Raw genomic sequence first — 25,142 nt, 5'->3', positions numbered from 1 at the left:
ATTTTGCCCTCAATACATGCACACCCACTAAAACAATATGTGGAATTTCAGAAGTAACCAGCTAATCTTATTCTGTTAAGAATAATAAATTCAAACAGGCACATCAATAAGCAACTTATAAGCAAATTTATTTTCATGATTTCTCCTTTATATTGCCTTGAAATTGAGAATGTTAATTGCTACAGAGATAACAAAAAATAGTTTTGTAATGAAAATTTATATGGGAGCATATCTTGTATATTTTGTTGCTCCATGTCGTATATGTTGGAGAACAACTGGTTAAACAACATGAGATTCCAAGATGATTTTACACCTACTCTTTTTATTCATTTCTGACCATTTGTTTAGTTCAGTGATTTTCTATCGCTGATGAACTCTGGGAGTTCCCTCCACTACTCATAAGGGTAGGTTACTACAGAAAAAGGTGACCAAGAAGAGCACGTCTAATGCCTATAGATTTAAATTTCTGATATGAGTGCTATTCACTTAATTTAAAACATGCAAGGAAAACGTACACACTTTATAAGTTTTATTACGAAAATAAAAAGATATTGTACCTAGGTGCCAAGTTGTCATATGTATAAGCAACTGACATAAGTCGCTGAATCAAACTGGTTCCCTGGACAAGTACAAGAAACACCTTTAAAAATTGAAGTCAAAAGAAAAAAAAAGTTAATATAACAACAAGCTTTTTGATCTGTTTTTAAATTATTCACACTGCATGAATCTAGAACAAACCCACCTTTGTAGAGGGATTAACTCCATAGTTAAATGGTATAATTCTGATTTTTATAAAAGCATGTCTAAAATCCTGTGTTTTATTGAGTAAGTTTAGATGTTAAGATTTTACTCTGCTAGTCTTTGAGAGATAGTTTAACTGAAAAGAAGAAATAATGAACTATTCAATCCTTTCACTAAAAGAAAGTTGTTTTTTAAAGCATAAACTGTTAATTTCCTTGTAAATATCTCAGGCGTGAGGGGAGAAGGCTGAGGGTGAGGTCGTCTATGTAAATTTATCTGGTTTCTTTGCGATTAACATGTTTTATTGACTATTCATTCATTTAAGTTATTAATCTTTACAGGACTGCTGACAGGCTACACAGAATTTACAAAATCAAAGTCTGAAGAAAATCTTTCAGAATACTTATCTAGCAAGTCCAATCAATCAAAAAATACATGTTGATGACAATTAAAAATCTAAATCCCGTTATTACTACTAGTAACAGCGTTAATTTCTCTCCTCCCATTTAAAAAAGTTCATATAATAATATAAAAGTTAGTATTTGATCATTTGCCTAATTCATAGCAGCTTTTGAAATTTAGGCAGCTATTTTGTCCAATACATAATCCTTACAGAAGAGTTAGGGTCTTGCCATGCAAGTAAATTTTTAAGAATGACAAACGGGAAGTTTGGCTTTAGCTCAGGGTAGTTCAGACCCACCCTTTCTGGCGATGATAACTGTTCCTGTGCCCAAAATCAATCTGTTTCCAGTGAGCATACCTCTAACTATCCAAAGCCAAAAGACTATGGATTAAATATCAAGCTTGCTCTACATCAGGAAGTTAGCATGCAAAAATCTGGGAGGAAGGTTTACAGGTTTGGGTAAATCTACCATACACTCACTCAGATATTCTTAGTAGAGTAAATTACTTCATACTTTGTGTTCACTAAGGGAGCCTAAGAAGGATCTGGTGAGGATGGGGACAGCACAGAAGACAGAAGAGTACCGTAAAAACAGGAGTAATTAATTTGGAAAACAAAATGTAAGAAAAAGGAATAAAGCCCGGTAAATCTGAAATTCCCATTCCGCACGCTCAAATTCCCATTTACACCGTTTCTTTGGACAACTCATCAAAAAAACTCTTTTTGTTCCAGCTTCTAAATCCGGTAGGTTTAAAGCAATTAAAATGACATAGCTCTTTAGAAAACAACTTCTAGGATTTATATTAATAATTTTTTCACTAATGATTTTTCTTTTATTACCAAACTAAAGGCTTCACACAACAAATGAGCCATCTTTCTCAAGTTCACAAAGTAGACACACTGTTTATCTCTTACCTCTGTTAAACGAGGTATATGAAGGCCCTTTGCATGGTCACTTGCAGTCTTCCTTGATTTGCCTGGCCACGTTCTTTTTCTGTGACTCTCTGCTACACCAGACCAGGCAAAGACATCGTGGTAAGCTAAATCCAGATCTGAAGGATCAACTGCAAACTGGCATATCAACTTCAGCAAGCAAGCAAGACAATCTAGCTGCCACTGTGAATAAGAAGAAAATGCAATTTTCCTGTTTTCAGAGATTTACTTTACAAAATAATTATTTGTCTATTATGGAACTTCACATAAAAAGCTAAAGCAAACTATAAAGCACAAACACCTAGAACTCTTAAGTGGCAAGCCCTAACAAAAGTAGATGCTAAAGAGGAAGGGTATTAAAAAAAAGTTACTTGAGGATATTTTCATGATCTAGACCTAACAACAGGTGCATTGCGGACACAATCTGTTACACAGTGCATGAAATAACACAGGGAAAATAGTATAAGAGATTAACAGCTTTCCCTGCATTGTATTCAAGCATATCACAGGCTAATGAATACAGCATACTGAAGTGCTTTTAATTTGAAAACATTTCACCACGTAGAGTCAAGCAGGTACCACTCTGAAAACAGCATTTTCTATTGTAACACCTCTCGTCAGAGATGGAAACCACCGATTCATTTAGTAACTCTGGAGATCAGTTTTCATAGCTCTCAGTCACACTGCTATACATAGCATACGGTCAACTCCACCAGCAGAAGGTGCGCTATGAGAGTAAAATTAACAACAATATAGGGTTGTGTCACAGCAACACATGAAGGTGACCAGCTATCTGCCACCTATACACCTAAGTCTACAAGATGCTGCACAAGTTCGGGACACTGTACTAATGCATCTAGTTGCAGAACCGGCCTTTTCATTATTTTCACAGTGCTAGGCATGTTTTCCGGACAGATCAGTGTAAGTAACCATACAATCTTTTGCTTATATATTGAATAGAGAGGATGCTAATCTGTTTCTAATACTTAAATAGTTTTAGAACAAACACTTAAAAATCAGATAAAAACTACTATCAATCTCGTAATAAAAAAGTACAACTGCTTTTTTTTTTAGCATCACTTTTATACATATATATGTATGTTCGTTTCTTTACTTGTTTTTATATATACGTGACTCAGAGCTTGGGATATTTCAATTATTATTTATCAAATGCCTAAGAATTGAAAATATAAAAGAAGAAAATTTAATCTAATAAAAAATACGAATTTACCTCAGACTAGTAATAGTATACTGATTTAAAATCTTATATAAGAACAATTAAAAATGTTCATTATTGGAAAATGTCTTTATTAACCCCAAGGCCACAATGCTAGCAGTTTGTCTCAATGCCAAACTTTCCAAGGAACGACGTTTCTTGGCCTCTTCAGAGAGGAAGACAATTAGCAGATTATTGCTTTTAAAATAGACTATAATAAAAGCTTCCAAATTAGCAACCTTCTCTACAACAAAAAAAAAGTAAAAATAAGGTATGACCTTTTTATTTAGCAAATTTTGATTTTTTTTTTTTTTAAACTTGATATGCATGTATGATCAACGCTGTTATAAACATTCCTAAAGATGGAACCCAGGCTTTTTCTCTAAGTGGTGCCCAAGGTGTACTTTATTTCATTCTATAAAATAAGAATTTTTAAGATTAGAGAAAAAAGTGAAACAAAAATTTGAAGAAATAATACAAAGACTGGCTTTATAACATGAAAAGTCTGAAGTATAAAGAATTTTTAAAAGAATAAATAAATTCTTCCAGGAAATTCAAACTTTCATTTTCATTTTTTTTTGGTGCAGACTCTGTGGCTACTGGCATTACGTTCTGTAGCACTTCTATATGGATGAATGACAAGAGCGTTTAACTAAAATATAGCCATTCACAGTTCGCTGATCAGTTCAAAACTTTTCACTTACTACAGAAAAGTAAATACAACAAAGGCTGATAGTGATGGAAGTCTTTACATATGACAACTATGTTATTCTGGAAAAAAAGGGTGAATAATCACCTACCACAGTCCATGATTCTTGTTCCTTAGGTTCTAAGATTCCAGAATTAAAAATTTCTAGTAACTGATGGAGCCCTCCAGCAGCAACAAACTGTAAGGATATTATGGAAACAAGGTGAGAAAAAAGGCAGATACATAAATATCACTGATCTCAGCTAGATACCAATCTAAGCTTTATAAAAAAAAATCTGATAAACTATGCAGCTAGCTTTTTTATGAAGGAAAAAAGAAATACTTCCAACTAAGTACAATAAATTTACTGGCCCAATAACACAGAAAACCTACGGAAAGCTTCACTGTTACCCTTAAATTTCAGATCAAAAACTCTTAGATATATGATTTTTAAATTGCTTTTCATTTCATACCATTATTAAAAAACTACATTACATATTGCAGAATACTATAGTACTATCAAACCTTGCAGCTCCATGTGTTTTTACTGTTTTCAATTTGATCTTCACTCGAATCATCTGAATCTGGGTAAAGATCACTGTAACTTCCCTAAAGATAAACATGAAAAAATAATTATAAAAACTGCTCAAGAACTAAAATATATATAAAGATATATTCTGTGCAAGAAATCCTATTACCGTAGATTCACGCCTTATTCTTCTATTGGGCTTTCCCAGAGCTTCAATAATTTCAAGTGCATATAACAGTTTATGTGCGCTTTTTATTCGCAGAAGATCCTTCCAACTAAAGCCATCATTACCCTTAGAAATAAAGAAGATAAAGAATAATTAAATATTATACCTAATGCTCACCTACCTAAGAAAGGCAACTGGAAGCTTTTTAAAGGGACACGGACAAATCATTTGTTCGTTAGTTTCATATGTTATTTGAAATTAGACAATTTCAAGCATGTTTCTATTCACGAATAACAATCTGAATAATGTGAAAACAGTAGTGAAATTTCAATAAACCTCCAACATGATTAAAATTTAAGGTGAATAAAATTTTAAGTAGAAGCCAAATATACTCTGAATTATAATTTCTGCCTTAATTTTGATGTCTGTGTTTATAATGGACTGTAATATGTAATTTCAAGAACTTAAAACATGCATACTTTTTACCTATTGTGCAAGGAAACCACTAGGTAAATGCCACGTGTTGAACTTGCAGAAAAAAATGCATGAGAAGTATTTCTACCACAACAGCCATAATATTAAAGCAAAGCTGTAGGTCTGAAACGCTTTAAACACACTAGACTACAGATGAAGAAACCGCTGTTGTAACTGAAACTAAAAGATCTTATCTACTGCTACTTATCACTCTAAGTAGCATTTGCTGTTTCATTCATGAAATTCTTTTTTTTTTTTTTTTTAAAACAGAAATCATAAAAACAAACATTGGAAACTAAACTGACGTCTTAGAACAAAAAAAGACCCTCTCATCCCCTCTTGCTTATTAGTGTACTTAACATACTTGCTATTTAACATTCCTCTTTGGGGAAAATTCAACACTAAAACATCCCTGCATAACAAAAATAAACATTTAAAATAAACATTCTTTGTTTACCTGCTCATCCGAAATACTTTGGAATGCCTGTAACATATTAGGGCACGTTGGTAGAAGCATTAACAGTTCCCAGACACGTCTGGATAAGTTTTCTGCATGGAGGTGGAGCTCTTCACATCTTGCACTCTGATAAATCATAAAACAAATACATTCTTATCAAAAACGCATTTTGTGAAAATAACCTTACTAAGATTTCAGAGGTCAAAAATATATTTATTCTTAATTATTTGTTTTCTCTTTAATGTAAAAACAAAAATAGAATATGAGGGTTGAAGTCTTGTTGAACCTGCAAGAAACGAAGTTACATCATCTTCATAGCACATCACATATCACATATATGGAAATATTTGAGTGTAAATAAAACTTAAAAAGAAACTACCAGTTCAATATACTAGTAGTTATTTAACTTCACACAAGCTAGTGATGCTATGTAAGTGATAAAAGCCCAAGTGTTTACCATAACACCTTTGCCAACATTTCTTCAAGCCAATTCCCATGATTAAACAGAATATCTATTTACATAACTGATATTTTTGTAGAGAATTACTTTTTTAGAGCATTTAGAATATTTAGGACGTTATAAGTGATATCAGGACAATGTAATTACGAAAAGCTGCCAATCATGCTAATGATACCAGATGTGAAATTAAATACACAGATAGATCTGACATTTGGATATGGAACACAAGAAATAGGCTAGATAGGAAAAAAAGATCCAATTAAATTAGACTGCTATGTAATTATTCTAAAAAAATTAATTTAAATTACCTCACTGTCTTCCATAACCACTTCTCCAGAAGGAGGCTTAAATGAGGCAAGCATCTCTAACAAATCAAAAAGGGTTGTAAGATGAGGTTCTTGCAAAAGTAAAAGCATTGGAATGTTGTCCTTTTGAGGGGGAGGTAGGCAAGATGCTGGAAGCTGAACGCCTTCACCTTTGCGTTCTCTCCTTGGTGCACCCAGTGATACAAACACCATCTAGAAACAGAGAGAAACAGCAGCAAGGAGAGAGACAACTTTAATAAAGTATATTCTGAAACTACGGACGTATTTTCAACAGGATCAGAATTAAGTTATATAAATATCTTTGTTGTCAAACCTTTACTGAGCAGCATTTCAAGCGACTGTCATAATTCAAGGCTGGCTCTGCTTTCACCTAAGGCAGTTATGGTGTAGCTGCACAAATTGCAGTGTGGGTGGAGAAAGCGAGGACTTGTTATGCTGGCTTAACCACTTTGTGGAAACCCATTCTCAGAAGAACTGTTTCTGCTGACCAGTTATCCCCTCCATCACATCCAGCCATTCAAACTGAATGGCCCCCTCCAGTTCTGCAAGCATAAGTATTCACCTGATTGCTCCATAGCTCAATTCTGTAGAATTACCTATCTTAACAAGAAAAAATTCCTAAAAAAATTTTTTTTCTTCTTTTGAAGTAATCTAGTTCATGTAGCAAAATGGGCTAATTAACAATCAAACACTTAGTCCAAGAAAACTTCTGACCTGGAACAGCAACAGTTGAGACAGACTCTTAACTGCTACAAGCCAGCCAGCAATGGCAGAGGTAAGCATACTGGCCCACAATAGTCTTTCTAAAAGTGTGTTAGTAGATCTTTGAAGGCGTATGGTATGAATTTAGTTTTCCTTTAGATGGAGGACAGGTATGTGATGATCATCTGGGAAGTTCTGTCATAACATGATTCACGTTTACACAAAATCAAACTAGTCTTTTCCATACTGTAAACTTCAGTAAACCTGTGAGCAAATCACTCTAATAAGGACTCGGGATTGAGATACAAAATTACAAATAAGCATTCTAAAATGCTACAGATTTAGGCAATGAAACGCGAGAGCTAGTCACTGCTGCTATGGAGTTAAGAAGTGTTCAATAATTTGGACAAAATCTGAAGACTTAATTCTGTTTTATCACTGGTCCCACGTTTTCCTTGATGAACGTAAAAAACAGAAAGTTTTTATTTGTTCCTTGAGTTTGCACATCTGCTAACACAACTAGGATTTGGCTTTTAAAATTATTAATTATTTTCAAGACTGAAAACAGCAGCAAGGACTAAGAGTATTCCTCTGAGCTGAGAGGTAGGTGTTAGGTAACATTAAACAATTAGTTTCAGAAAACTACAGGATTCCCCCCTAAAAGGTACCTTCTGCCACCACCTACATTTATCAGTCGCACGAGGCAAAAGCAAACTATCAAGTGGTGGCTGTTACCTATATACTGATAATACCTGCATATCCTTAAAACCCAGCTCATGAAGAGTTTTTTCATCATAATCAGTTGTCAGTTCATGGCCAGAAGAAATCATTCTCACGGGTCCCATGAGGCCACCTGGGATAAAAATATATTTCAGTAAATTTCTGGAATCATAGTTTCATTTTGCAACAAAAGCCCTATGACTTACTTTAAAAAGCATAACCTTCAGCAGCAATTAAAATCAGGCACAGATTTAAGGCAATTTACTTACGGAAATTGGCTTTTAAACTAAATTTCGTTGCGTTGCTTTACACAAACCCTTTTTAAATAACAGCAGCTCATCCAAGCCTGTAGTGAAAAGTGTCCATAATACAGATCAAAACATGCTTTTCGTATTTGGCATTGGGAGTTATACTATGTCTGAGAAAAATGCTGGGAAATGATTGCGTTCGTCAGCAAAATCCCCTTCCGATCACACAGTTGTGATAAAATCAGCAAAGGGAAAGACGCAAAAGTCAATCTTACTTAAATGCAAGTTTGAACCGAAGATGACGTATACTTTACAAAAGGAAAAAATGAGAACGCTTTCCAAAGAATTCTCAACACTGCAGAAGAAATGTGAACAACTACAGGATTATGAATTTAACTGGTGCAGACAGTCGTGGACTGACCAAGAATTACACTGCACAATGAATTTGTGCCTCAGAATGCTCACAGAGCTCTAGCCACCTGTGCAGGTGCACAAGTAACTAAATCGTCATTTATTAAAATTTGCTATGCTTCTCACCCACTGTTCTTACAAGCGTACTTTTCCGAGCGTTAGGCCCTGGTCCTTCACGCCAGCGAAAGGCAGCCCTACTCTGTCAGCGTGCTTTCAGCATTGTGTTTCCAATATGGCTTCTTCAGAGAAGCCTGTGTTTTGAACCTCCGAGAGGAGCCTCGGGAAGAACTGGGAGTTCTGTAACCTGAAAATGCTTCAACACATTGCATTATTTGCCGATAGGAACACAGCGGTCAAAGAAATGGGTTAAGACGAAAGGGCCTAGGTATATGAATCGAGCCTGAACTTTACTCTTCCGGTGTCATAAAGACGTGCACGTTCACTGTGTCATGCACGCACAGCAAGCCTGCCGCTTCTGGCAGCTGTGGAAAGCAAGTCACCTGCAATCCGCAGCCCCGCAGTCACTGCTGATGCGGACACCCAACAAATCCAGGTGACGCTTCCCAAAGCCAGCAGAGAGATAGCCACACGCTGACGTTTCTGAACTAGAGCAATCCAGTCAGGTGTACGCAGGGCAGCTCTGACAGGACTGCCAGGGAAGCAGAGATGTCAGACAAAGACACACGATCCTCAAATCCCGCCCAAACAAAATTTCTGAGGTGCTCTTGAGGAAAACTGGATATACAGCAGCCCTTCAAAGACGTTTGTCGATTAACAATAAAACCATGAAGATTTTATTCGGAGTTGGGCACAATTTCACATATCTATCGCACTTCTCATCCTCTCCAGCTGACTGCTTTGAAACATATCAATGCAGTGAAGCAAACTAATTTCAGACAGATAAAGGCAGGCAAACATATCATCCATAAAATAATACAGAAATCTCCCATCTTCTGCCCTTCAGCAAACAAATAACTGTGAAAAAAAAACATGTAATAAATATGAATGTATCTACTATGTACAGATACAGTCTCAAAGTTTTGGCTAATGGGCATTCTTGGACGCTCCCGTGACAGGAGCCAGATGGCAAAAACATCAGAAACGCACCTGTAGCTAACACATGCTTCAAGGTTGCTGAGCCAGTCTCAAGAACCTACAGCTTCCTTTTCCACACCTCCCTTTTGTAACATTTTGCTTAACGTTAATTTTCACAGTCTGCATCTTCTCTAAGTTTGCTTTTAAAACAATGCAAGTTAGTTGTGACCGACATCACTGAAGACACAACACTTGTTCGTGAATCCCAGCAGCGCGAAAATGATTTCTGCCCTTAGCCCCACTAGGAACCCAGCAAAGTAACATTTTGCACCAAGAAGCTGGAAATGGAATAACCATCATACAGTGGTGAAAATCTAGGTCAGCTGGAGCAATAAAAGAATTAAACAGTATAAGAAAGTGCTAGCTAACAAGAGATGAAATAAATGTAAATGTTTTTTACTTCCTTTTTTCATAAGTCTAGAATTCCAAGATCCCAAAGATGATACAAATATCCCATTTTTTTCCATCCAGTCTCTGCAACTGAAATCCCGCCGGAGAACATAACTAAAAACTAACTAAGAACAAGAAGACTTGGCTCTATAAGTAAAAGGCTAGAAAAAAGCTTTTACTCCGACATCACGAGCAGAAAGATTTTGATTTTTATTGAAATTCAACAGACTGCTCAGATTGCTATCTCAGTGAATGATATAGTAGCCATTTCAAGTTCCTAACCAGGAACTGTTTTTTGTAGTAGATCTGCTACTACTGGTATATTAAAATGGACATATAAAAGGTCACAGAGATCTAAGTGAGCAGATTCTACCTTGCAGCAGAAGCCTCCCGTGGTGCAAAAGGACCTGTGCTTTTCAGTCTGAGAGGTCAATACACAGGAGTACAATTCAGAGATCTCCACGTCCAACAAAATGCTATTAGAAAGTCCACACTTTTTTTTCCCCTTTACAGAAGATTCCCCAAAATAGGGCATGGCTAAGCAAAACTGTAGGTTTTAATGTTAAGTCTCAGTTTCAATCCCATCTCAAATTAGCAGCTGAAAAGTGAAATTCATGTGACGAGATTATTCGAAATACACACAGCACGCACAGAACAGTACAAAGACATTTCCTTAGGAGTTTGGTTAACAGAAATTTACCCAGTAACAGGACTTTATACAACAGCTAACACAGACACCAGTTACAAGATTAAGCTCTTAGAAACATTAATATAGATTTTAAACCTAACAAAGGACACTGTTTATAATTCAGTAGTTACAAATTTTATGGTTCTCAGATTTCTGTAGGTATGTTATGTTAACAATCACTGCAATAAACACAGAAAAACTGAAACACCACCCATGAAATGTTAAGCATACACAATTATGGGCATCAGTACAACAGCTCTGCAACAAAACCACTGAACTTATTTACATGTAGTATCACTGAATTGGAGCAGCTGTAGGTCTGCAGTTCTGAATTGCCTTATTCCTGTGTTTCTAAAATCCCAGTTAAAACAAAAATAAAAATTCCTGCTATGTGGCCATATTTGGTGGAAAACAAGGCAAGTTTCTTTACTAAGGCAGCTTCTGAAGAGTGGCTGGGAAGAAGACTTCACAGAAAACCTGAATAACTGAGGTATCTAAGATCCAAAGTCTGGTTTCACTGATAACATGTCTCAAAAAAAACATTCTTTTTTCAAGTTGTTCACCCATGAAAACAAGAAAGTGAGGTTAAAGATTAATGTTTCCACATTTACTAACGATCAGCAGAGTTAGAATTAGTGAGTACATGGACAGAAGTTGTTCAGACAACATGCACCTACATGCTAACTCTTGCTCATAATAAGAAAAGAACATTAGGAGATCATTAAGGAGAAAATAATTTATAAAATTAGATTATTGTGGACAGGCATAGCTGATGAGGAATAAAATCTAAAAGAATTAGGAGGTAAGAATCCTATAACAGATAGCATTAATAGGATTCAGAAAACATCCTTCCCTTAAAGGATAAACCACAAACTTCCATTTGCTCAAAAATGCATAGAGAAAGGGAACAACAATAGGAAGCATTTTCATCACACTATAGGCAAGCAATGATCATCTCAGGAACAAGGTGACAATCCAAATTAAGAACATCAAAATAAGATGAATAATCATTTTTGCAATAGGATGATCATAAATTAAAGAGTGGTTGCAGGAATAAGGAAAACATTATACCTGACTGGAATATAAACATGCAAGAAATGTATACATTTGACAAAATACAGAACAAGCTTCTACGTAATAGACTCTATAAATTACAGAAAACAGCATAAATAATCAAAACAATAATGAAAGGGAAAACAACTTTGGGGGGAAAATGTGGTAGTTATAACAAATAAAAATATTAGATGAATTAAAAGGAGCTTTGCTAGATCTACGTTTTCTCTGTAATTCAAAATAAATGGCAACGCTTAAAAAAACAACACTGTTAATTACAAGTGAGGATAAGCCCTCAGCAGAGCACAAAATACAGGTGTAAGTACTACAGCTTACCAGGGAAATCTCCTTTGCGGCTGCTTTGGCCAAACTCCTGAAGTTGTGCTTGTTGATTTATCTGCTCCTTCTGCAAATTTTCATACCAATGGGTAACTTCTGCCCGTAGATCCGCCACCTGATCACTAGGATACATTTCGATAGTCATCTGAAATAAAATGGATGTTTTGTTTTTTAAAGTGCCCAATGGCTTTACTGACATGTAATAACCTAGGAAGCAAATCCATCTAGAAACAAAAGGGCTTTTAGCTACCTTGTCAGGAAGTCCAGCTGGCTGACATACAATTCTTAGTGGTAACGACTGCTTGTCACTCAGTGCCTTTAAGTGACTGCTGATACCAGTGCCTTCAATCTGCCACTGTCTTAGATGATATGCAAACCTTAAGGAGCAGGTAAAAACATTGACAAAGCATTTTTGTCAAAACTTATTTGACCAAACATTTGATAAACAAATCAGATGACAGATAAAACTTGCACTTTTATCCTCTGGTTTCCCAAAATGAAGAGGAAATGATTAATATTCTATCTTTCAAATAAGAGTAAAATCGCTTTGCGGAAGTGTGAAAACATTATTTCTTTGGTGAGGACTCAGGAGACTTGAACCATATCCATCTTTCTTTTCACAAGGACAAGGGCCAACTCTTGTAACTGTCTAAACCTTTCAGAATTACCCGTTATTGTCCTTACTTTACATAAAGAAAGCCAAAGAAACTATTATTCAAATTAATAGTTTCACCATTCATTCATCATCATGTTAAGAAGAATGTAAATAAATTCTGTATTCAAATATATCATAGAGCTATTTACCTTCTCCTAAAAGCTTCCAGGTGTGTCTTCAGCATTAAGAGTCCTCTTTCAATAATTGTGAGACTTGAGTGAGAGTCTTGCTCAAGATTACTAGAAGCTATCATCAGACTCTCCATACACTTGCTAATAAATTCCTGTTCTTTTTCAAGACCAGTTTTACCTGTAATATCAATGTTAAAATAGATTATATAAGCACAAACTTGAGGCTATGCATTTTAATGCTAAGGATAAAAAGAGGATGAACTTAGATATTTTTAAAACATTTTAAATAGAAAACAAAAATAAAACTGAAAATTCTTACCATTGATATAATAAGAGTTGATGTACTGGATAGCTGCTCGACTGACATCACCCGACTGCGCTCTTAAAGCAATACCCCAGAACTGGTCCATGCCACACAACTGTTATGACAGAAGGAAAAGAAACAAAAACAAACAAGACAACAAGACATTGCCTCATTATTCTACTGGGAGCGGTGCCTTTCTGACCTGAGGTTGGTTTCTTTTTTTTTTTTTTTTTTTTTTTTGCTTCTTTCTGCAATTACTAAAAATACTTCCATCCTTCCTGAGCTCAGACTCTCCTCACTGCACGGCATCAATTACTGTCACATTCAAACTTGGATAGAAATATTTTGTACTTTGAAGCATAACGAGAATTGATTAAATACAAAAGAGTGAGTTTTAATTTTTCACAAACTGCAATACTTTTAAATGACATGTTAAAACCACAACTATTCATTAAAAAAACATACATTTTGGGGAAAAAATTGCTTCAATTCGATTAACAGAAAATAATTCCTATATATTATATTTCTAAGATAGATTCTCTGTAAAAAAAGATTACAGAAGGAAACACTTCTCAAGCATGCCATACCTACACTGAAACATATTTTACAATACATTACTAGTTAGAATTAAATAAGCCAAATTCTGTGTAAAGATTTCATCTAATCTGAATATTATTTATAAAAGTGAATGTTACAATCCTATTCCTTAAGCACAACAGCTAACAGTTAACAGCTAACCTAACAGTTTAGTTATGCTAATACTATGATAAACTGCCCAAAGGTACACCGGAAACAGGTATCACTTTTTTTTGTGGTTTCCTATCTTTTTTTTTCATCCCAATAGACAAGAACGCCTGCTCAACATCATGAAAAAATCAGGACCGTTGGCCTCTTTCATTTCTATTTCACTATACCACATTTGGAACTTTTCTGAGATGGTTGCAGGATTCCCCTCAAGGTAGAAAGCTGTAGTGCCTCCACCACTACCTGGCTGTGACACCAGTATTTCAAACCAGTAAACAATATTCAAACCAAAATATTCTCATGATAAATGCAGTTGTAGATAAGTAATTAATTTTCCCCTTTGGGAAGAAGAAGAATAGGAGCACCAAAAAAATGCTTACCTCTGAGTTTGAGCCACCATCATACGCACTAGTAGCCAGGCGAGCCAAATTACACAAATGCTGGAAGAGGTTTAGACCAGTCATACTAATAGTTTCAGGTTTTAGCTGTGGCATCTAAATAAAATAAATATACCTTAGCATGAAAAGAAAATTTGCAGTGAAAGAATGGATAGCAATTACAAGGATAGCAATTCATTTCATTAGCACAGAAGAACTTCATTGTTACTACAAATACTTTTCAAATCTAGTGGATCAACTAAAATTTGTTTTTGCAAAAGATGAGACTTTGAATTTTATACACAACACAAATTATCAAAGCTCTACTGCTGCACATTCCAGGCGATATTTTCAGCAGACATGCAGATGAGATTTATACACACCCCCCCAAAAGGAGAAAAGTCTATTTTTTAGTCAGGTAGTTGAGAATCAAAAGGGAAAATGTAATTCTTTTGATAGTGCTACCTCGCTTCAAACACAATACACAGCCTATTTGCAAAGAAATTTGCAAAGTTCCTTCCCCTCTTCAGTCAAAATAGAGAAAAATCCTTGCATTACAAGTAGGGCCCTCCCAAACTGCTGTAAAGAGATATACTTCATAGAAACAATTTAAAATACATTCAAATAATGCTGATATAGGAAGAAACACTTTCATTAGAATTAAAAAGGTTGCAATAACCTTACATACCTTTTCCAGAAAAAGATGCTTGTAAGTCTCCATACCCATAGCATGCTGATCTTTACTTCGTACTTGATTTAAGAACCAGTGCAGTGCATCATCATAGCATTCAGAATCTTCCACTAAGCAATGCCACAATATGTCCACTTGTTCTAAACTTAACCCTAAAATTAGGAAAATATTTTAAACTATTCCTTTATAACATCAAACATCATCCTGCAAAAACATGAATACACAGAAAGATCACAAGAGGTTTAACACAAAGAGGTTCAACACAAAAAGTTTTCAGAAACAGCAGAAGAAAAATGTACTGCTTACCAACTAGGAATCATATACCCTTTTCCCTTTTAGAGCTGGCAATCAGCTACAACTTTTGGTTTTAAGCGTTGTCAGTTTTCACTAGCCCAGTGAATAGCGTGGGCTGACCTAGGAACGTGGTCCAAACAGCAGGTTGCTTCTCAGTTTAAAAATAACTATTAGGCACATGCTAGTCTACAACTTTGAGCTGGGTATAGAGACTATGGCTGTAAACAGCATCTCTCTGTTTTATTGTTACTCCTTTCAAGAAAACAGTGGATTTATTTCCTTCGTTTGTGTATGAACATTTAAGATCCCAGTAAGGCTCCAAATTTCTTCAAGAACCGTTGAGGCTATTCTTTTAGCAGTAGCAAGTACGGCGTTACAAGGTTTTTCCTCTGGGCTACAGATATTCTCCTTCCTTCCCGTCCTGCACTGAAACGACCCGATGGGCAAGCCATGTATTGTACGCCAACTTTACTATGATAATGAGAGTTCCTAAATAACTCCTCCTCTTGTGTCATTATAATAAATTAACCCCACCACTGAATTCGAGACGTTTACAAGGACTTAAGAAGAGACTGGCCAAAGGGACAGGTTCATGGAAGGGAAAGACACCAAGGGTTACTAAACACAGAAACTTATACTCAGCTCACAAAGTCTTCACGCTCAAACTAGCTAGTGGCTGGAAGAGTATGATGGAAATAACATGCTTGCCCTCTCCTTACTAAGCATCGGTTTACATCTACTCTTCTTACTAGTTCTCCGGATAGGGATACCCCATCCCTCACAAATCCACCGTTCCTCATTGTCCTTCTTAGGAAAAGGGGGGTGGAAGAGCTAGAAACCATACAATGATAGGGAACAATTAATGAAAAAATGAGAACGTCTGAGCATCAAAAGGTTTAAAAAAAAAAAAAAAAAAAAAAGGGAACTGGCAGGGGAGGTTGAACAGAGCACCTCTGAGAGCACCTACCACTCCCTGAGGGCATCTACAGAGCTCACAGATGCTGTCCTTAAGTGCTTTAAACGCTCTGACAAGACAGAAAAAGAGAAAAGAAACCAATCCCACAGTTTCTGCGATCCCCCTTATCAAGCTTCCTCCTCCTGGTGCTCTGACCATGCTCAGGATGAAATTAAAGAGGAGAACAAGTGACCTGACCTTGGACTGTTGGAGACAGGACACAGAGTTAGACAAGTATGCAGTCAGACTTTGTTTGGCTACTCTACATACCGCTCTAACCTGAAAAAAGAACGCCACAGCTAGCGTCTGAACTTTTAAGCATACCATTTGACGTATGTGAGATCTACAGCGTACTGACAACTACATTATTTTCTTTTCTTCTGAACTTCATGAAAAACCTGTTGATAAGCAGGGTAACTCCTCAAGTTAACAACCTGCCTATCTGCAGTCTCTGCAGTTTCAACATGATATTAACAGCTTCTTTGATACATATATATGTACACACTACACTCCATAGATAAACATCAACCCAATTTGCGTCAGGTTATCTGGCTAGGTGGAAGCTCCAATATTATACCAGCAGGAGATCACAGCAAACTGCCCTTTGAACTTTTGCTGGCTTTGATATCAGCCAAGTATTTGGGACGTGCAGCCTGCAACCTGAAAGGGGCAATGTCTTCCCTGGCTACTAGTAACAAGAGAAAAAACTTAGAAACATTAGTTGAGATCACTAATGCCTTCCTTCAGTGACAAACTACTGCCTTGATTAAGAACTGAGCAAATATCTTTATTATTGACAGCATTACTAACTTGAGCACAGCCAACAGAAGCATTTAACAGACTCAGCAGTTTGGATAGTAGTTTGCACAGCTGGACACTCAGAAGAGGGCCAGAAACTCTGCGGAAGGTAGCACGGGACTGCTCAACAACGGTGGTGATGTGCCACAAGGCAAGAGAAGGGACACGGCCGTCAAGGTCTGGGCTGCAGGGAGGGAATGCCTGCTGCCTCTCCTGGAGGTCGGAGGGCCAGGTGGAGGGCGTCCTTGCCTGCAGGAGTTACGTTCTGGTTAAGGAGTTGCGTCACTAAGTTAAGGAACTACAGGAGGACATGATAAACTGCAGAGAGGCCAGCGCAGGCCACCAAGGCAGTGGGGGCTGGAGCACTTGCCCTGTGAGGAGAGGCTGTAAGAGTTGGGCTTGTTCAGCCTGGAGAAGGGACAGCTTCAAGGGGACCCAACAACCGCCATGTCATATCATCTCTGCACAAAACTGGTATATACTAGTATATATAGGTATAGTTACTATATATACTTGTATATATAGTTAGGCATACATATTTATATTGCTAAAAAAAAAAAAAGTGTACTCTGAAATTCTCATCTGATCTCAATTTTCTATTAGTCAGCTTTGCTGTTACATAAACTTTCTTAGTCCCGTTTTGCCCCTAAAGATATATAAGCAGCATTCAAAGACTTCAAGAACATATATTATGAAACTGCATACATATTATGGCGAGTGTTCTAATCTCACTAATGTTGTACTAATGAATACCTGTTCCAGTTCCATCAACTATATCAAAAGAATTCTAATTTTAACCTTTTAGAATGAAAAGATTTCAGAATCTATCATACAGAATATCACTTTTGCAAAAGACAGTACAGGGATCATAAAATGATTTCTGACAGCATTAAAATAGACGGAATTCTTCATTTCTGGGATCATAATTTACTTATACTACACTCCAGTAAAAGATCTATGGGAACGTTACAGACATGACTCAAAACCCAAAAATATAGCATGTATTATCTTCATTTTGGCAATTACTATAATCTCAGTATTCAGAAAAACTGAAGCACAGAGAATATAAAAAACTTGTTCCCCCAAAACTGAAATACACACTGAACTCCAGTGTTGGCTCTGTGCTTTAATCACAAAATCATCCTCCTTTTGAAATTTAAAATGTTATCTTTTAAAAATATCACATTTCTTTAAAATAACATAATTATTAAGTATGGGCACCTTACTATGAGGTGCTTCTCTGTTCAGATAATCTCTAATACTTACTGAAATGATCTGGTGATCCCAGAGTTGAAAATACACATGTCAGGAATTGAAGACGAACCTGAACTTCTGCACTGTGGCTATATCTAAAATTTAAATTTGTTTAAAAAAGAAATTCATTTAATTTACTCAGAAATATTTAATTGCTTATTGTCATAACTTTTTTCACCCAAGCATGTGCCCCTTAAACACTTAAATAATTTTTTCTTAAAATTTTTTCTAAATTTCTAGTTTTGTTCAGTATCTGATCTAAATTCCAGCTGTACACCTTACAGAACCACACCAAACAAGTGAAAAGAGACAATCATTACTAGACAAGGGTATTTTTGCATACAGTCCGATTCTAATGCCTCATTTTGTCATTAGCACCTTGCAGGATCTGACCCTGATTTTTTCCTTGACCTATAAAATGCCGATTTCTACTTTGAATTTCTGATCACAGCTGATGCATACCCTTTACAAAAGTATTTTCATAAACTACACCAAAATCAACTTTTTTCTCATTTATAAGGTACAAGCTTAATGGATGAAAGAGGGGAATAGTGTATCATCTTGTCTGAAATTAAAATCCAGTGCAGTCCAATTTCAAACAGCTTTTGAAGTAATTTCACGGGACAGCAGTGTCTGATATAATGGTGTATGCTGAAGTAAATATTTGGCCCATAAATAGCAACATTTTACAACTGTGGATGCCCATAGTTACATACTGACTTTGATGTCTGTCAAAACATAAATAGGGATTGGGGAGCTAGAAATTGCGTCACTTGTGTATATATACTTAATTTTAAGCATACAGAATGTGCAGATGATTGTTTAACAGATGCTTACACAGAAAAACTTCCTTAAAATGTTAATGATTACAGATTTTAAAGTAGAAACATTTGAATAGTTTTATGATGTGATATCATTTAAATTGATCTTTATATATAAAATCTTCATATATTTACTTATAAATAAACGTTGAACACAATGTCTAACAAAAATTACACTTTTTTAAGAAAAAGAAACAATTTAAAATGTTGTTATTCATATAGACCTTTCTCTCCCTAAACATGTAATGTCACTATAGAAAGTTATTTACTTAAGGGAAAACAGCAGCAGCACTAGAGGGGAGGAAAAAAAAACAGAAAAGAAATAAGTTTAAAAAATATCAAACATTCAAAATCGGTTGCGAACGGTATACTTACAATGCGTGTTTATGTCGTCCTTCCCTGACTGCCTGAATGTAGTGTACCAAATTATCAAAGAAAAGTTTCATCATGTTAAGTTCTTTTTCTGCCCACCTGTGTCAATTTAAAGGGCAGAGAGTATTACGGTTGGCTTAAAAAGGCCACAAAAGCTGAAGAAATTAGGCAGTTATTAAAGAAAAATGCAAACATATAATAACAAAGTGAACATTCCATTTTCCATCCACTCTCAATTCAAGAGTATTTTCAAATCTAGTACTCTCTTCTTCCTGTTCATCCTCATGGCTCCATAACATAGCCGTTTTCAGGCACAAGACTAACAGAGAGCATTCCCTTCGGAGCCCATGAAAACTGCTCCTAAAGGCCCTAATTCAGCAAAGGTCTAACCGAACCTCAGAACTCAGCACATATTTAAACCCTACGTCAAAAAAGGCGGAAAACCACAAGAAGTAATGCTCGTAGGCACTGTAATCTATCTTTCCTTGAAGTCCATGTACCCTCTTCTCTATAGCTAGTCCAGCTTGCTATATAGTTTTTTCCAGTAAGTAGATTAGTGTGCTACATACCGTCACATTTCAGAGGTTTTCTTATAAATCAAATTTTTTATTACTGAGAAGCATTTGATACGCAACCAGGACAGAAAGAAACAGTATCAAGTTATTACAATTTTTTACAATACATCATTAGTGGATGTCTAGTATTTTCTAGTAAGTTCTTTGGGGAGGATTTAAAAAACATAACTTGGTCTTCACCTCAGTTAGGATAATAGTTTGTATTACGAAGAAGTCTAGGCCTGAGTGACTGGACAAGTTCATACAACTAGGCCAGACAGCAGACAGATGATAACAACTTCAAGATACTAATTTGGACCACATTAGAGGAGCAAGCCTTGTAGGATGAGTGTGCCGGGGGCGGGCAGCTACTTACATTGTTATCCAATGCGTATCATAGCTGCTCCCAAATTGCTGAAACGTACCAAACAGCTTTGGAAGAAGACGAAGTGAAACTACTACTGATCTAAAGGAGAAAGAGAGAAATGAGTACAGTACGACTGTTATGAAATTAAAATAGTCGACTAATTTTAAAATGATTTTGAGAAGCTCACGTTCAATGAGCAAATACATTAACCGAAAGTCTTGGAAATATCTGGGTGAAGTTTAGCCTCGTACATAGCCAATTAGTTCTCTGAATCCGAACTACAGACACTTCAATTTCTTTACATGTAATACCTTGCACATGTGGCTGTTAAAAAAGTATAAAACAGTTTTCATTCTGCTTATACAAAAAAAATTTCTAAAGATAACAAATTTGTTGAGTTTCATAAAACTTATCTTTCGGAACTTCAGCAAAATGAATATGGTGTTTCTATCAACAGATGAGACGCAGAGCAGAATTAAATCTGCCTCACACTGTCAATATAGACACAAGTAGGTATTTTCTGTAAGACTACTGCTTACAAAAACTCAAGAACTGCATAAAAGGCATGTAACTGTAAACTTTCATATGGTGATAAATATCTTCACATTTCTTTCATTAATTTAAAGCAACAGTTTGGTATAGCGGTAACACAGCTCACAAATACAGTTCTTAGCAAAAAGGTAACAGCACAAGAAACACTGCATGCATGTTTCTCAGCGCTGGTTGTTTGTATCAACAAAATTAGCATTCACTTCTTGTCGTCTTCAAAGAGTGCAACCTCAGTGCTTTGGCTCATATTAAAACAGTTGCCTCAGGTCAAGATAGTACTTCTTCCTCCAGCTGCTTCTTACTGGAAATCAAATCCCACAACAGACTTCATGGAAAAGAACTTGTCTGTTCCTCAGCCACTTAAATGTAAAATCCAAAAATTCAGTTCCAACCTCTTACATTAAGGTATCAGACTTCGCACTCAACTGGCTAAGATGTGGGCCTGATTTTACCAACTGGTAAGAAGGCAGCAACCTTTGGCAGAAGCGAGAACAGACAAATGCAACAAGATGAGAAATTCAAGACACTGACAGAATAGAAAAATGGAACATCAGACACGTTCATAACAGTTTTTGAACTATGTTTATACGTTTACTTTCGTCTTAACATGTCTTTCAGTAAAATTAACTGAAAATATTCAGCTTGGCTTTCCTACATGTTGAAAGAAATAGATAAACGTAAAAACACATAACTTATGATTTAAGTTACCTGTTGTTTGCTAAATTTTCTAAGCAGCCTTCAATAAATCTCATTCGAATCTGTCTGTCAGTGAACCAGCACACTAAAGAACAGAGCAGCTTCTCTGCTTCATTTATTAACCCTTCAGAGAGATGAATCTACAGCAAGTAGAAAGATAGGTCAATGAATGGCATATATTTATTTTCTTAAAAAAAAATATTTTTTTCTGGTATTCAACTTACTGCATCTTCATCCTGGACCAGATCCCACAAAAGGGTATTTCCTTTCTTACAAACATTATCCAAATTAATGTCCGTCACCGCATTGCTATTATATTGATGCTTATGAACTGCTGGTCCTGAACAAAATATAAAGACCATTATTGAATAAATAGAATGAACTATCTAATCTGAACATTATTCCCTCAGTGCATGAACAACAACATGCTTTATTTGTAAACCTGGCTATTTTAAAGTGAATAACAATAATATTATAATTACAACCTTTTTCCATGTATGGATTCTTTAAAGAAGAAAGACAAAACATTATGACCATGCAAGAAGGCAACAAGACAATTAAGCTAGTATTTACACTGTTTGTTCTAACTGCAAGTGCAATGAAAACACTGTTTAAGAATTACAGATGCAGGTGCAATTGCTTTTTAATTTAATTAGACTTAATTGGTGGTGTAATTAAAATATTTCTAAAGTCTTTCTGTAGAGCTGTGTTCTGAAGGGAGGAAGGAAGGAGAGAGAGCAAGAAAGAGACAGCAAGAAAGAGCAGGAAAGAGAGAGGAGCGAGAGAGACAGAAAAACAAACTTCAGTAAATTCCCCTCATGCTGAATCTTGGTATCTATCTTCCGTGTAACTAAAAAACAGGAAAAACAAATACTATTTTTACACACGATGGATTATTAAAGTGCATGATTTTAGAAGGTCATGCTTTCATAAATAGTGAGAGACAATTTCCGTCTTGTACGTGGCCATACTGGCACCGCTCATCTATCTACCGTTTGATACTATATTCATAAAACATGAAAGTTAAGTAGAAAATTAAAATTGCATGCAGAACACTAATTATTTGCATGTGTAAAACTAGGTGCGTCAAAAATAATCTGCACTGAAGTTGTCATACTCAAACAATAATTTGGATCTTCAGTAAAATGTATAATATCTACGGAAAACGCTGAGAAAAAGATGCTGAGTTTCAGCATGTTTCAACTGCAGAAAAGATTTTAGTTTCAAATTCACTATAATTTAACAAAAGTAAGATTTTTCTCTTTGAGAAATAATCTTGAAGTTTTACTTTATTATCAGATTATTTTAACAGTATTTTGAAAGTAAACATGAGGTTTTAGAGAACAAGACAGAGGTTTAGAAAGGCAAGATGTTTACACTGCAATACACGCTTACCAATTCTACTTATACCTAGGCATTGAGGAACTCATTTAACCTTTAAAATGATGATACTAATGCTATGTAGTAATATCTCTGGTATGCTGAAACATGCCTTAATTTTTTTTTTTTTTTACACTCGAGTTTGGCGATATGTAAGGCATAATATAAGCAATATGTATTCTGAATTATAGCAAACGTGTTATGCTTTCCTTTGTTTTATTAAAACAATTAGATTTATGTTACCATGGCCAGCTAGAAAAAAGCTGAAAACAAATCTTCACACCATATAACCATCCCATCTTTGAAAGATGCTACAATATATCTCCTACTACTATTTATAACCCCCTTCTCCTCACACCTCTCTGTGTGTGATTTTCCACACTGGAAATCACAAGGCAACAATAACTGAAATCCAATTAACCAGAAAGCTTTATTAGTATATTCACTATGTAGTGTAGAAATGAGAAAAAAAAGTACTTTCAAATTTTCAATATTGGAGTGAAATTAGAATTCAGTTCTAGATAATAATAAATGCCAAGCCTAAAGAAAAAACGGACCTCTTATTCAACTGTGTTTCAGCAAAAGATATAAATAGTAGTGGTTTTACTGTCGGCTAGAAGATAGCAAGCTTCGTTCTGCCAGACTGGTGAAGAAAACAAATGTCAAAAACAAAAACCATTCTCTAACCAAGCATACCCTCCATTAGTTTTAAAAGTAGGATAGAAGCACTTCAGAAAACAAAGCTGCCACAATACCTTATGGAAAGATATCATAACTTTTGTGAAGTGTTACAGTGGCATTTTGAATTGCACCCTAACGTAAACTAGAAGATTTGGCAGTGTAAGATAAAACAGCATGCAATGCCCTTTAAGGCAAGCTCCCCAACAAATCAGGTTGTATTTTAACTCATCTTTCCAAAATTATCCTCTGTACAGCCCATTACAGTAATTCATTCAATATGGTAAACATACGGAACCACAGTAAGATCCACATACCAGATGAAAAGTTACACAAGCTTTCATAGAAAAAAAGCTTATCTGGTGGTTCAGTAGTACATTTCTTTTCACTTTAATAACTGAGCAGATAAAATATTCACTAGGCTCTTTAGTACCCTTATTTGTTTGAACTTGTAGCAAAAGCTCCTGTAGAAACGCAAAAAGAATATGCAGGTACAGTTATATCTAATACCACACAAATATGAATCACGCAGTAAAATCTCAGTTGCTGCTGTGGTTTCTTCTGGCAACTACTTTTTTATATACAACTTAGCACTTCTGTGGTTCCTGTGCTTTGCTCCTTAAAATCATTTGATTATTATAATTATTGGAAACTACTCAAAATTGCATAAAACTGGGTGAAAACCACAGAAAATGTTTTTGCTTTCTTTTTATTGCTCTTACCTTGACTAAGATGCTCGTGATAGATGGAGGCAAGGTTAGGAAGGTGCTGCTGAAGATGAGATGTTAGCTCAGCATGTGAATTAATCTGTACAAGCTCTTCTTCACAGCCAGACTCTTCCCCATCAAAATCAGCCATGTTTTTCTCTGATTTTGCACTGACTTGAGAACTACTGCAACTGACATCGTCTGCACTTAGCATATCATCAACCATGTGTCTGTAAAACAGGAACATTAGAATGGACAATAGAAAAGAAAAATATGTTTATAGCTGTCTAATTTCATAAGAGAGAGTTACAGCAGCATTTTGTAGAAGAAAACTGAAAAATCATTTTGCAGTCAAGTTATTTAATGCACAGTTTATACACATATTGCAATACACAGCTAATGTAATCCAAGTGAATAGACACATCTCTAGAGCTGAAGTCAGGATGAATCATCTGTCTGAACAGCAGACCTTCACATGAATTGAAAAAACAATTACAGATAAATTGAAAGTCTCACTATCATGAAGACTGCATCAATTTCTTCAATGTTAGCTAAATAACAGCTTTTTACAAAAAAACTTTATTATTTTGTTAAATATTTTTGTTTTATTAAATACAAAAACTTTACAAAAAGCTTTAATCAGATGTTAACAAAATGCATGACTGTGTAACGATCTGCAGCAACTGCCACCTCTGTTAGACAAAATTATCCTGAAGGACAGCAAAACGTCCATACAAATTTATGCCCAAACTGAGTATTAGTTGCTACCACCTTTA

The 25,142-nt window shown here is 35.6% G+C and overlaps 1 protein-coding gene across 7 annotated transcripts in view; it reads right to left on the bottom strand.

The window, feature by feature from the left end:
* The window catches only part of USP34 (ubiquitin specific peptidase 34), a 155,574-nt gene that overhangs the window by 63,235 nt on the left and 67,197 nt on the right, over window positions 1-25,142 (bottom strand). For all 7 annotated transcript variants that reach the window (XM_068940330.1, XM_068940333.1, XM_068940332.1 and 4 more), the window contains 20 exons: window positions 24,382-24,596; window positions 21,826-21,941; window positions 21,614-21,741; window positions 20,366-20,455; window positions 19,439-19,534; window positions 18,255-18,337; window positions 14,939-15,093; window positions 14,254-14,367; window positions 13,145-13,244; window positions 12,844-13,003; window positions 12,290-12,416; window positions 12,037-12,184; window positions 7,848-7,948; window positions 6,376-6,585; window positions 5,608-5,733; window positions 4,680-4,802; window positions 4,507-4,590; window positions 4,094-4,180; window positions 2,060-2,260; window positions 558-640 (listed from right to left, as the gene is read on the bottom strand). In XM_068940330.1, coding sequence (XP_068796431.1) covers window positions 558-640; window positions 2,060-2,260; window positions 4,094-4,180; window positions 4,507-4,590; window positions 4,680-4,802; window positions 5,608-5,733; window positions 6,376-6,585; window positions 7,848-7,948; window positions 12,037-12,184; window positions 12,290-12,416; window positions 12,844-13,003; window positions 13,145-13,244; window positions 14,254-14,367; window positions 14,939-15,093; window positions 18,255-18,337; window positions 19,439-19,534; window positions 20,366-20,455; window positions 21,614-21,741; window positions 21,826-21,941; window positions 24,382-24,596 — 2,547 coding nt within the window. The remainder of the gene's footprint in view (window positions 1-557; window positions 641-2,059; window positions 2,261-4,093; window positions 4,181-4,506; window positions 4,591-4,679; window positions 4,803-5,607; window positions 5,734-6,375; window positions 6,586-7,847; window positions 7,949-12,036; window positions 12,185-12,289; window positions 12,417-12,843; window positions 13,004-13,144; window positions 13,245-14,253; window positions 14,368-14,938; window positions 15,094-18,254; window positions 18,338-19,438; window positions 19,535-20,365; window positions 20,456-21,613; window positions 21,742-21,825; window positions 21,942-24,381; window positions 24,597-25,142) is intronic.

This window comes from Struthio camelus, chromosome 3 (assembly GCF_040807025.1).
Source record: "Struthio camelus isolate bStrCam1 chromosome 3, bStrCam1.hap1, whole genome shotgun sequence".
Taxonomy (NCBI): domain Eukaryota; kingdom Metazoa; phylum Chordata; class Aves; order Struthioniformes; family Struthionidae; genus Struthio; species Struthio camelus.
This window is presented reverse-complemented; position numbering and strand designations above follow the sequence as displayed.